This window comes from Aplidium turbinatum, chromosome 11, assembly GCF_918807975.1.
Source record: "Aplidium turbinatum chromosome 11, kaAplTurb1.1, whole genome shotgun sequence".
Lineage (NCBI taxonomy): Eukaryota > Metazoa > Chordata > Ascidiacea > Aplousobranchia > Polyclinidae > Aplidium > Aplidium turbinatum.
In genome coordinates, this window is record NC_137482.1 from 19554087 (window position 1) to 19567562 (window position 13476).

At 38.3% G+C, this 13476-nt stretch overlaps 1 protein-coding gene across 1 annotated transcript; it reads right to left on the reverse strand.

The window, feature by feature from the left end:
- LOC145779847 (interleukin-1 receptor accessory protein-like 1) lies at nucleotides 1-8910 on the reverse strand. The gene is made up of 10 exons (XM_082591503.1): nucleotides 8837-8910; nucleotides 7483-7598; nucleotides 6696-6852; nucleotides 5644-5790; nucleotides 4929-5072; nucleotides 3572-3679; nucleotides 2626-2735; nucleotides 2210-2372; nucleotides 1899-2002; nucleotides 1-733 (listed from the first exon to the last, which is right to left on the reverse strand). Exons 1-10 carry the CDS (start codon nucleotides 8898-8900, stop codon nucleotides 623-625), a joined length of 1224 nt encoding a protein of 407 aa, XP_082447629.1. The 5' UTR covers nucleotides 8901-8910; the 3' UTR covers nucleotides 1-622.
- Between the last annotated feature and the right edge of the window lie 4566 nt (nucleotides 8911-13476).

Consider the following 13476-nt stretch of genomic DNA (forward strand, 5'->3'; position numbering starts at 1 on the left):
TTTTTCGTTTTTTTTTTTTTTATTCAAAAAAGAAAGTGTTTAGTTGGGTATCACAAAACCTGATTATATGCATTTGGGTATAGCGTAACGTTAATAAAAAGAAAAGTTTAAACAACTGCATTTGGGTTGGAAAATAGTGTTAAAAGAAAGTTTTTGAAATTTTACATGACAATCTATGCAGGATAAACAAAAAATACAAAAAACACAACTGACAAAAAGAAATAAAAATACCTCGGTAAAATTACCATACAACTGAAAGTAATGGCTGTCAACACGCAATAAAATAAGCTCTGTGTTTTACGTTTTTCAGCAATAAATCGATTCGAAACACAAGAAAACTAAATTTTCGTTGGATTTAAGAGCTAAGAGCTACGCTATCATGCATTTTAAAAATGTAAATTACATTCGGTCAACGGAAACAAACAATGACTTGACATTTCGAAAATAACGTAGGCTTTTGATTACAATCATAACCAACAACTGACTGTTTTTGTAAACTGCATTAGCAGCATCACTTAGGTACAATACAGTACAATCACTACAGTTGTCTGTGAAAAACTTTTTGTAGTGTGTATGTTTTTTATTTCACCAAGCATGTTTCAAAGTCATCTTTAATCCTCGTTTAAAGATCTGGATCGACCATGGCGAGTCGAAAGAAGTCCTTTTTTGCTTCGTAGTGGTTAACACGAATAGAGTCAGGATTTTCGTCGTCGTATTCCAGTTCTTGGTCACCCTTCAAACATGTATCTTGATTATCATGTTGTCTCGAAAAGTAAAAGTAAATTAGTTGGTTAGTTTAACTGTTAAGAAAATCAATTTATTCTATAAAACGTTCCGGTTATGATTTTCAGAAAGTGCCACCGAAAGCTGACTGTTTTTCAATTGAAATAGAACATTTTTAAACTAAGCAGTTTGTTGTAGAATCGGATTATAAAATTCGCATTTTCTATAAGATTATTGCTTATATTTCCTGTGCATGTGAATCAATATAAAAAACAAAACAAGATTTCATGGTTTTAGATATTTTTTGTAAAACAGAAACTTAAAATCGTGATTTGAGTGTAGTTAAAATATCGATATTGTTTATTCGAACTGTAACTACTTTTTGCACTAACGGATCAAGAGAAAAACTTGGAGGCGCCAAAGCCTCATCGAACAAAAAGTTTAAAAAAATAAAATATGTAAAAAAGTTGAAGTACTAAAAAGCAAATAGTTTGGCAGGGGGTCTGGGTCACAGAAAATGTTGACAAACGCATTTTGTTTTGGCCTCTTTTCGTGTATTTTTTGGCCCAATAATAATTTTTGCTTTTGCTCAATACGTACACAATCTATAAGAGAAAGTTTATCAAACTTAAACTAAACTTTTGTAGAAGCTAGATGACAAGGTTTTATTTAAATGCGAAGTTGAGTTTTTAAGTATTTTTTGTCCGACAACAAAAGCATTTCAATAAGTTTTATTTTTTAGCATAGGTTTTATATTGTTTAGTAAATGAGATTGTTGTAAGCCATAGTATTTCTAAAAAAATTAAAAATTTAAGTGTTTTTCCCTCACTGTTAAATATCTTTACTTACACTGGACTAGGTCAAATTCAATGTTATCTAGTTGAGTGAGTAATGAGCAAATATCGGAACATGGCCTTATTTTCTTGGTTTTTGAAAGTCATTTTCACTTTTTACCTTTTAAATCCACTGCTGAAAACACGTGTCTTACGCAACCGCTTAGATTCCTATAAAGTGTCATTAAGTGAGCAAACGATCAAAAAACATTTTCGAAATATTGTATTTTTTGCCTAGGTTTGAAGAGCCATGTAATCAAGTGCCCTCTTTGGATCCGTTATTGACGTGTAGATTTGTACTGTGGGTCATGTTTATAGTGAACTACTATACATCATTCTTACGTCATCGGTCTTGTTGACGTCAAGCATTTCCACATCATGTTTGTGAGTAGTTGTTGTATCTTCAAAGGTGTATTTGGTTCCTTTGTACGCATCAAGACTGTGGACTGAAAGCATATGTTCAAAAGATTGAGTTAACGATTTAAATTCCATTTGAAACAAACTTTGATGTTACATTTATGTTATTCACCAATCGCATGTGTCTTCATTTGTTAATATTGCTTATTGTTTATCTTGTTTGAGCTCAATTAGCGTTATTTATCGTTTATTTAACCAAAGTAAACCAGCTGATATTTCCCTTGTCTCCTGCCTACCTGATCTCTGATCCATGTCTTCAGCTTCGCTTAACATCGGGGCTCTCATACCTCGTTCTGCGGCAATCCCACGTCTGGAAGGCGGCATGTGATAACGAATTTTTTCGATAGTTTTATCTCTTATTCTTTTATTTTGTGCCATTGGAAGAACCGACATAAATATCTAAAACGAAATATATTTTCTAGACATTTATAACCTACTCGTGAAGCAGAAAAGTATTTTCTCAAAAGTTGCTTGTTTCTTTCTTATTTATTCATGCATGACATGTTAATCTTGCTGCGTTTTCGTTCGCAAAGTCGAGCGCTGAATCAACTGAGCTTCGTTGGAACGAAGAGTTTTGACAATAGAAATTTAACTTTAAAAAAGTCGCGTATTTAATTCTTAAATAATGTTAATAGACGTAGAAATAACGTACTTTTGGAACATGTCCTATCAGGGATGAGAAGGTATTTAGTTCACGCATGATGCCAAGGTCACTCACGACAAAAATCATTTCAATCTTGAGGTCCAAGAGCTTTCTTAACCCTGCAACAAAGATCGAGTTAAGAATGAAGATTGAGAACTGATTAAACTCAACTGTGAGTCGCATTGTAATGTACAAAGGCAGTTACAATTGTTTTTGGACAGCGTATGCTTCAGTTTTTCCACAAACATGCGAAATGCATACGGTTACTGCCCTAGCATCGTAGAACTCTACAATTATAGACAGGACCGTTGACAAGATATTTTAAGCCCTGTGCCAATGAGGTCTTCGAGACTCAGATCAAGACACTTCTAAGAAACATGCACGATATCCAAAGAATACGAGGTAGTTTCCTCAAGTTCTCGGGCTTCTGGGAAAGGTTGAGGGCTCCTAAAATCATCGCGGGCCCGGGTCCAAAAGTACCCCCTTGGACCCACTTTTCTAAAACTTTGCAATGTTGACGTGCAATGTTTTCGATGTGTTCGTCAGAAACAAAAACAACTCAACTGAATGTCAACGCTGCTTTCATAGGCTTGGCTGCAGTGTGCACTGTGCAAATGTAAGTTTTGCGATGATCAAGCTTGTTCTTAAATTTTTAATATAATTTAATCAATGCCATGGCTATTGGCTACTTCCTACTTCTATTTTTTGGACTGTTGCAATCAGTTTAACAGCACTTTTTAAGCATCACAATGTCTTCTGTTGCATTTTCATCATCTGGAGGAGGTGATGACAATATTTTCAATCAGACAGTTGATAAAAGAGGGAAAGTCTGTGAAGCTTTAAAAAATGTGACAAATCAAGCTGTATAGGTGAACAGATTAATGCATAATATTATCAATCACAAAAAGTACATTTGTAAGCTATATTGTGCATAGTAATATTATAAATGCTGTACCTTCGGCGAAGCAGTACATACACCATTCATTGGCCATGTAGGCCGGAGTGAAGACTATAATCAGTCTACGACATTTGTGCATTTTTTCTTGCACCACCTCAGAAAATTCTGCAACACAATTTACAGCCTTAAATTTTTCCTTCTGCACTTATGGCAGGATCATCAATTGCCATGCAAGTAATTAGTACTTAGTGCAAGTAATTAAAACATTAGTAAGCAAAAATTCTTATTATTATTTTGTTTGATCTATCCAAAGGTAGCATTTGTTTTACAATCAATGCAACTTATAAGTATCTAGGTTACATTCTTACAAAGGAAGATTATTATTATTTCTCCAAGCAGAACGATCTGCCCAACGATTTATCCTTATTATGAGATTTTAAAGTATTTTAATCAATGTAATATATCATGCTGCCATCAAAGGGTCTTATACTCAGTTGTGGCCAGTTCCTTTCTCTCGAACGCCTTTCCTTCAGCAACCACGCCCACCCAATTCATTACTAAAATTCGGTTCGCATTTTTGGAAAACCAACGGCTAATCTGCTGCGTCATTAGCAGTGATGTACGCGCATAGAAAAAATATTGCCCCCTTAGCGTAAATGCAAACGTTCGAAAAACCATGCGCTGTATGCGTTAACGTAACTTGTAAGAAAAGTTGGCGACGTCAGCGCATACACTAGCGTAAACTCATTTTGTTTGCTAGGTGCCAAACGTTCACACGATATAAACCACTCGAAACAAACAAACATGTTTTATTTTGAATTTCCACGAAGAAACACAAGCATCTGAAAGTGTTCATCTGACATTTTGCTGTGTTTTGGTTCCAATATGTCTTTGCCCATTGAAAACATTCTTTCAACTGCAGCGCAGGAAGGTATTGGCGTGTTGTAGCGAAAAAAAAACCTAAAAAGTATGCGTTGACGCTATGCTCTAAAAATCCGCGAAAACTTTATGGCGTAGCCTCAAACGACAAACTATCCAAAAAAATGTGGCCGTCAGCGTTAGCGTAAACAAAAAGTCTATGCCTCAAGTCTGCGGCGTAGAATTTGCGGCGTGTACGTACATCTCTGGTCATTAGTTATGCAATAACATTACTCATGCTGCATTTGAACGATCTTCTTCTTGTTCGTGTTCTTTGCCACTCCAGGAGTCGAGGGGCTCTGCCTTTTACCACCTTTGAGCAGTGACGGCAACTCGGTCTAAAATCTAAATGCTTGGGCAGGTGTCGAACAGCCACTAAATGGCTTCGTCATTCAGTTCAAGCAGACTACACACACCATTTGGCGCATGGTAAATGATGATGCAACATTATTCCCTAAACTTCTACAGCATATACACCAAGTTAAAAAAAACTTACCCAGCCGGGGAAGCATATTTTCGTCATCTGTCAATAGCTTATAATTAAATTTCTTGCGCAAAATTTCTGTTAGGTTTTTTTCAATGTATTTCATGTCACTTGTATTCTTTCCCACAGAAACAAACGCATCGAACTCCTTTCCATCTAATGTTTTAATATAATCAGCAAATCATAACGCACAAACAATATGATGGTTTAATTAATTGAAAGCTTTTTTTTTCGTATCCAGGCTTACACCCGGTGGTTCAAGATTTAGATTAAGTGGGCGGGAAGGCAAGGAAGGCAAGGAAGTCAATCTTCGTGTCCACCTTCAGGCATGCCTTTAAGTGTCCTGCCAGAGACACAGCCGCATGCTGTTGAGCGGTGTCGAACCGGCGCCCTTTCGATTGCCGTTTCAAGGCTCTCACCACTCGGCTATGCAGCGACAATTGAAAGCTAAACTAAATAAAATAATGTTGCAGATTGAAAATTATTTATTTCTCACTATCTGCTTTCAATCTGAAAAAGGATTTATATAAACCGGGCTTTAAATATTTCTCAGAACAGCAAATAGTTTGGATCAATAAATTTAAAAAGTTTAGCTTTTGACATTTGTATTGGCATTAACTTTAGTGCTTAAACTTTAAAATTTTTGTTAAAATGTATAGGCATTTACGACATTACATTACTTAGCTTTGGCTATTGCATTTAAATACAAATTTAGACATCTGCTTACCATCTGGACTGGTGGAAGTACAGGAGTCTCGACAACAGAGGTAGATTGGCAGCCGATACTTCTTCCAAATGAAAAATCCAAGTGCAAAAACGACGGCAATAATTAAAACCACAAGAAACCCTTGTACTCCAGTTGACATTCCTGTCGCTGCATAAGAATATAGAGAAAACTTAAAGCTGCAACAATGTACCTTTCTATTGAAGTAGGCTACCTTGATAGATTCTCCGTGTTCCGGCCACAATCAGTGGCCTACGCAAGGAAAAGGGGTTTGGGGGTTGTTAAGTTAGTTAGTACACGGTTTTCCGTTCTTTGATCCCCGCGATAGGTGGGTTGGACGTCAGCAAACTTCAATCCGGCTTGATGGCGGCTTTCCGCGCACTCCTGTTTATACGTTGACCGTCACAAGGCTAATGTTTAAAAAACACTGTTTTTGTTAGAATATAGGGCTACATGAAAAGTGAGTTTCTTTAATTTGACACAATGGACTTCACACGACCAGGTTTTTTTTTAAGGTTTGGTTTGGGTAACCGCTAAGTAGTTTTAAGAGACCGCAAGTGTTTCATTTAAATACCAAAAAATAGCCATAACTACACACAATCAACGCAACATAAAATGAATTATTCGACAAGGCGCAGCTTATATGATTGTGACAGCGACCAAACAGCTTGCCCAACACGGCCGCCAAACAAGTTTGCTGCACAATCAAACAAAGTGTGCTTGTTGGCTTCTGCTTGTTATGTTTCCACACGTAAAAACTGATCATTATGCGCCATAAATCAGAAATAAACATTGACGAGTATCGAAGGTGCACTTCTTTTGTGTATAACTCTTGATTCAGCTGTTAGCTGTCCCTCCACTTATTCTTTTTTCCGGACGTAAATTATTGATCGTAGGCTATATTCGTATTATCGACAAGACATAGCGAGAAACAACCAGTACTTTTCTACTGTAGTTGCAAGTCCAAATTTTGGGAAACCGCTGGAGAAATTCGGGGGACCGTTTCGGTTCCCCAAAACACCTTAAAAAAAACACTGCACACGACTATCACTTACCTTCCTTTACTATAATAATTTTGTACGAACATTCCTTCTCATAGGAACAGAAGACAATCCATTTCTTACTGGGCGGCTTCGTCACAAAAAGAGTATTGTTTTCTATCGATGCTGACTCGTCCGAAGATATCTTTTGACAGTCTTGATTACGCCAGGTCTGAAATATAAGTATGTTAGTTTTTATTGTAAAAATATGATAATGGTCCACACTAACTTAGACAAATTTGTTTTCAGAACAATAGTATTGACTCAGTGTTAGCAGTGATTGCAGATTCTGCAAAGCTTTAACTTAGTCTTCCTGAAATCAGGCCACAGAAAACATGCAGAAAAGGTGGACAACACCCTCTTGATAACACCACCGGCATATTTACTGACTGGCTGCGTTTAACCGTTACCACCGTTCAGCAGTTATCTCGGCGGTAACGGTTTAACATTTACAGACCAATCACCAGTAAGCTACTATTACTATCAAATATTGCTCCATGAAAACTTGGCATGAAGATATCCACATCCCATTTGTCATGCTTGCCTTCTAGGCGCGCTTTTTCCCAACGTGCTGTGAAGCTATAGTTTGGTTTCCTAGTTTTATAACCCAGGCTTCGGGTAGCAAAAAATATCCAAAAGAACGCGTTTCGGGTTCGAGTAAATCTGGGTTGGAAACACAAGTTGCCGCCATTGAATGTCTTTTAAAACAGGTAGTCGCGTGCTTTTAGGTGTTGTCGAACAGGCGCCCTTCCGAGTGACGTAGCCTACTTGTGCTACGGCCTATTACTTACAGCCGACTTACAATCTTATTTTTTTGCGAAGACATGCAACCACATAGGATGTGACGGTGTAATGGCGTCCACTTCACAGTTGTTGTTTCATTGAACGACTGACATGATGTGTCTGCTGATTGATTACCTAAACAAGTTTTTGTTTTTAAACGAAAAATAATGAAGTGAAAAAAATTATCGATACAACATTCTCAATTTTTAAGTATGAAATGGTGATACTGTACTCTGAAGTTAGTTTTTATTGTTGAAGAACAAGCAAGACTAAGGTCATTTAGTATTTTCATAAACACGTGCCGTGGTAGTTAATTCCATTTTTATCCTGCCGTTGGGTTTCAGTTTTGTTTCAAAGAACTTTTACATACAAAACCGTAACGTAAAATATAAGATTGAGATTGGTTATTCTGTGAAGCAAAAAGCAGCGAAGCGAGGTCGAGTGGCTAGGACATGCTTTCAAAAAATATAAGCTCATTTATGGCAAAGAAAAAGTGGTTCATCATGGCTTGAAGTAGCCTATGTTTTGTCTGACTCTTTTGATGAGGATCTTCTGTTCTTTATATTCCATTTCTGCTTTCTTGTTGGCTCCTTATGCTTATCTATATCCTTACTCTATTGAACTTAGGTCAACTCCATTATGACGAGTGACGACAAGCTTTTGAAGGTGATCAGAGAAAAAGTATACTTTAACTGAGAAACCACCTTTTTTACTATCGTCAAGTTCTCTACCAACAACCAACTTTTTAAGCTTGTTCATGTATAGCAAGGGTCTCCAAACTAAGGTCCCTCAGGTCAGATCTACCCTCGACATTTTTTCATCTGGCCCGCCAAACTGTGCCAGAAATGTGATGTATACACTAAACCAAAATCCTATCTAAAGTTAAAACTGTGTGCAGTGTCTGCGTGTTTAACTTATTGTTTCCAGTCCCCTGTGTTTGGTTAAAACTTTTTTTAAATAGCTATTCATGAAAGGTCAAGTATGAGTGTTTTTAAAAGTCTGTGATAGCTCACACCCACTCTGTTGAATCACCAGTGAAGATTGCAGACTGTTTAAGAAAATGGTTGTTTGACTCGAGAACAACTTTTTTCGCTGTCACCTGGCCCTTTCTCAAAAAGGTTTGGTGACCTCTGGTGTACTGCACGTAAGTGCAAACTACCGTATAATACCTATCAAAAAGTAAAACATACTACCGACTCTATTTTGTAAGGTCATGTCCCTAAAACAGCTTATGTTGCTTTAATATTTTCACAGTTGACGGTCTATAATTAAATATGAAATTTGTGTTTAACAATATAAATGTTTTATATCAAGAAGTTGCAATAAGCAAACTGCCGGTAGTCTACAACTTTCAAGATTAGATTAACACTCACTTTCATATGCCAAAATAGTAGAGAATAACTGAAGACAAATAAGTAAAACTGCCGAACTAAACATTTTGTTCAGTCTTTCTTGTTGCTTTTCAATGAACTGAATCTGCTATTTTTGCCAATAGGCTTCTGAGTTATCAAATCAGTTAATCATTAACCGCAGTCGCTAGAATAGTGAAACAAAATCAAACATTGGCAGCTTTGTGCCCTATATGGTGTAAGCTTTTGTGTCAATAAGAAATGAAATGCAATATATAACTGGCTTTAATAGGCATTTTAAAGCAGTGTTGTCAACCTTGTTTTCAATGGGGCGCTCTCTGGACTTTGCTTACAAACAGGGCTGGGGAGCCGGAGCCGGAGCTGGAGCCTGGAGCGTTGGAGCCAAGCATTTTCTCCGGAGCCGGAGCTGGAGCCTTTTTAAACATTTCTTGTGGAGCCGGAGCTGGAGCTGGAGCTACAAAATATTTATCAGCTCCAGCTCCAGTATTGAATACAGTATAACAAACTTTAATAATTTGTCTTAGCTTGAAATTAAGTAGTCTAAACTGAAGACAAGAAGTTGTAAGTTAGTAATTTAGTGTCTTTTCCCTTTACAAAATTAAATTTGTTTTGCCCTCTAGGTCCATCTTGTGACTGATAATTCTGCCATGTGCTCTTCTTTGAATCATTGTGAAATGTTAACAACATGCTTATGCATTACAGAGAAGAGTTGGCAGTATGGTTACAAAAGATTTATGAGGTGTTTTGTTCCAGATTTGATCTGGCCTAGAATGAGTTGTTATAAGTAGTTTAATCTTAATCCTAATCCAACTGAGCCTAACCCGACACTTTTTTCAGAAATCTTAGTAACAAACTTAAATTCAAAATGTCTAAAATAAAGAAATCTACAGTCTTCAAATATTTCTCAAAATCTGATACTACTGAAGATTTTGTTTGTCAAGTGGAAGTAAATGAAGGCATTTGCAATGCCAAAATCGGTAAAAAAACTTCAACTTCAAAAGACATCTGGAACGAAATTATCCAGCAGTTTACAAGGAAGTAGATGACCAGGACCGTGAAAATAAATGTGCAGGGTATGCAAATCAATCCACAAAAGATAGCAAAAAACCAAGAGAAACGATTGAAAAAATTTTTCAGAACCAAAAAGTTACTGTGTCAATGACGAAGGATAAATTTAAGCAGCATCTCATTGATATAGTAGTAGAAAATGGGATTCCACTAACTTTCTTTTCTTCAAAAGGATTTCAAGGATTGAGTGGAAAACTCGGTGAAAAACTGGGAGTGTCTTTGGAGAGGCACGAAATTAGAAAGATGGCTTTAACAGCAGCGACAGATCAAAAAAATGCATTGAAAGAAGAGCTAAGTGACAAATTTGTCTTCCTCAAAATGGATGGCTGCACAAGGCTCAGAGTTCACTACTTAGTCATAAATGTACAGTTCGTAAATTCCAAAAACATGCTAGACATCCGAACGTTGGCAGTGCGTGATACCCAAGCACAGCACAGCAGTGAATTTCTGCGGCACACACTTGAAACTGTTCTCAAAGAATTCGATCTAAAAAAACAGCAGATTTTGGCCATTGTTACTGATAATGCCTCAATTATGGCTAGTACTGTGGAAAAGTTTAACGAAATGAATGTTTTAGTGGAAGTTGATGAAGACACCAGTGATTTAAATTTGCCAAGACATATTGCCTAGGCCTACCATATTTTTATCGCCTAAAAAGAGGACACGTTTCGCCAGCGAGTAAAATACAAGTAGAATGTTACGTATGAAGAATTTTTTACATCCTTTTTGATAATTATAGACGTAGGCTATGCAGCAAAAGTTACAACAAAAAAACAGACAACTTTATTTGTTTCTCGAAAGCCGATTTGTTAGATTTGTGTGACAAAATGAAAATTTGATGTGACAAATCAGGCAGTGTCTGCAGGTAGCCATCATAGCCATGCCTTAACTTTTTTCAGAAAAAACGGATCAGCTCGAAATCATAAAATTACTTGCACGAAATATAATTGAAGTTGTATACAGCTGTTAATGAGATGCTGTCTTATCATGCACGCTGGTTATGTTCTAAAGTCCTGGTTATGCGATTTCCTGTCGTCCTGCCTGCGCCGCCTCAAGATTCCTAAAGTATGGAGAAGATCTCTGGTCGTCGCGATCCCTAAGCCAAACAAACCACTAGACGATGCAAAGAGCTATCGCCCCATCTCCTTGCTCTGCATCCCTTTCAAGATCCTTGAGAGACTGATCTACGCTCGTGTCGAACCAATAATTGACCCACTGCTTCCCAAAGAACAAGCTGGATTCCGACACGGGAGGTCAACTGTAGACCAAGTCACACTACTAACTTAGGATATTGAGGAGAGTTTCTCGGCAAAAAAGAAAGCGGGGGCTGTCTTTATCGACCTAACAGCAGCCTATGACACTGTTTGGCACCGTGGCCTAGTCTACAAACTACTCCGCCTACTCCTTGACAGGCACATGGTCAAAATGATCATGGAACTCATCCACAACAGGAGTTTTATCCTTACCACCGGAAGCGGAAAGCCAAGTAGACTGCGGCGACTCAAAAACGGTGTCCCACAGGGATCAGTCTTGGCTCCCCTCCTTTTCAATGTCTATATGCATGACCTACCATCAACAATATCTGACAAATATGCATATGCTGATGACTTGGCCATCTTGCACTCTGCGAAAGACTGGCAATCATTAGAAATGACGTTGAGCCAAGACATGACGACCATATCTGGATACCTTCACCAATGGAAACTGAAGCTCAGCGAAAGTAAAACTGTGACGGCAGCCTTCCATCTCAACAACAGGGAGGCAAAACGTGACCTGACAGTGACCGTTAACGGCAAAATTTTGCCGCCCTGCCCAGAACCTACATACCTTGGGGTTACACTTGACAGGTCACTCACATACGGTCACCATTTACAGTCACTACGCAAAAAGCTGACATCTCGCGTCGCCCTGCTGAGACGTTTGGCAGGCACAACTTGGGGTGCAGGTGCTGACATCTTGCGCACTGCAACCCTGGCGTTGGTCCACTCCACTGCTGAATGCTGCGCCCCTGCCTGGTGCCGCAGTGCCCACACCCGTCTCATCGACAGCTCAATCAACGACGCATTGCGAACTGTAACTGGATGCCTGCGCCCAACTCCAACAGATTATTTACCAATCCTCGCAGGCATCCAACCTGCTGAGCTTCGCCGAAAGGGAGCCCTTATACACCTGGCTCGCCGGGCGGGAGATCCTAACCACTTGCTTCATGCAAAACTCAACATCCCACCTCAGGAATCTCCCCGGCAATTAAAGTCAAGACACCCCTTTGTGCCAGCTGCTGTTGAATTACTACATCCATTCAGCGATCATGCCATCAGCGCAGCACACTTCATGGAAGACAATTGGAATGCAGCGTGGTGTGCCACCGACACGAAACTACATCGTTTTATACCTCACCCGGTGGCGCGCCCCCCTGGTATGGACCTGCCTCGGCCGACTTGGGTCAAGCTCAACAGAATCCGAACCGGAGTCGGTCGCTTCCATTCCAACATGCACAAGTGGGGTTTGGCTCCCTCACCGGCCTGCGAATGCGGCGCGGAGGAACAAACTGCTGACCATGTCGTTCTCGAATGTCCGATCTATAAGGCACCAAATGGAACGCATGGTATAGCAACGCTGGACGAAGCTACACTCACCTGGCTCTCCATCACCTGCCCTGAAATTTGATTTGATCTGGTCTCAAACGAAAGAAGAAGAATGAGATGCTAAGGACAGATTCAACTAAAAGGCTGTTTCTTTCCTTGTAGGCCTACCATTGTGGCTACATCATAGATTAAAGTCATTCTACATTAATTTTGCACTCACATAAGTTGTAGGCCTACTTATAAGTAGCTAGCCTACCCATGCCACGATTTATTTTAAAGTAGGCTGTCTGTATGTCATGCATAGTGCACTTGGATTATTTTTTCGATTTGCTTCACTTGACGAATTAGCCAAACTATTAAGTTGGTAATCAGCAACGTTTACAAGCGCTGAATCAATACAAAATAGATCTGGGTAAAATAATAGTTTATTGTAAAAGTGTGAGAACCTTTAAAGTGTAAATATGTCAAACTCTTTTGCAAGTTTTTGCGTTTTTTACTGTTTCATTTCTTTGTGATTTATTCCATTTTTTATTTTCTTATTTTTTAATTTGTCCAATTTTTCATTTTCATAAATTGGTTGATCAGATCTCCTCAAATGAGGAAATTTCCTCAAAAGTGGATTTGCAGTTCCACTCGTATTCATCGCTGACCATTATTTGACTTTTAAGACAATCGCAAAGCAATGTAGTAGCCTATGTTTCAATGAACGTCTAAGATGGTTTAGAACAGCAGATCAAATATTACGTCAATGTTTTTTTGAAAATCTATAAATCAGAATATTGTAGGCTATTGGTACAGAAATGGTTGAAAATCGCGAAAAAATCACATAACAATGAAATCCTGTTGAAAATATGAGCAAGAAAACTGAAAATGTAAAAAAGAGGACATTTGAGCAGTTTTGGGTGTCCTCGAAAGACAATTTATTTTTCTTCAAAAAAGAGGACAAATCCTCTTAAAAGAGGACACATGGTAGCCCTATATTGCCGTCAC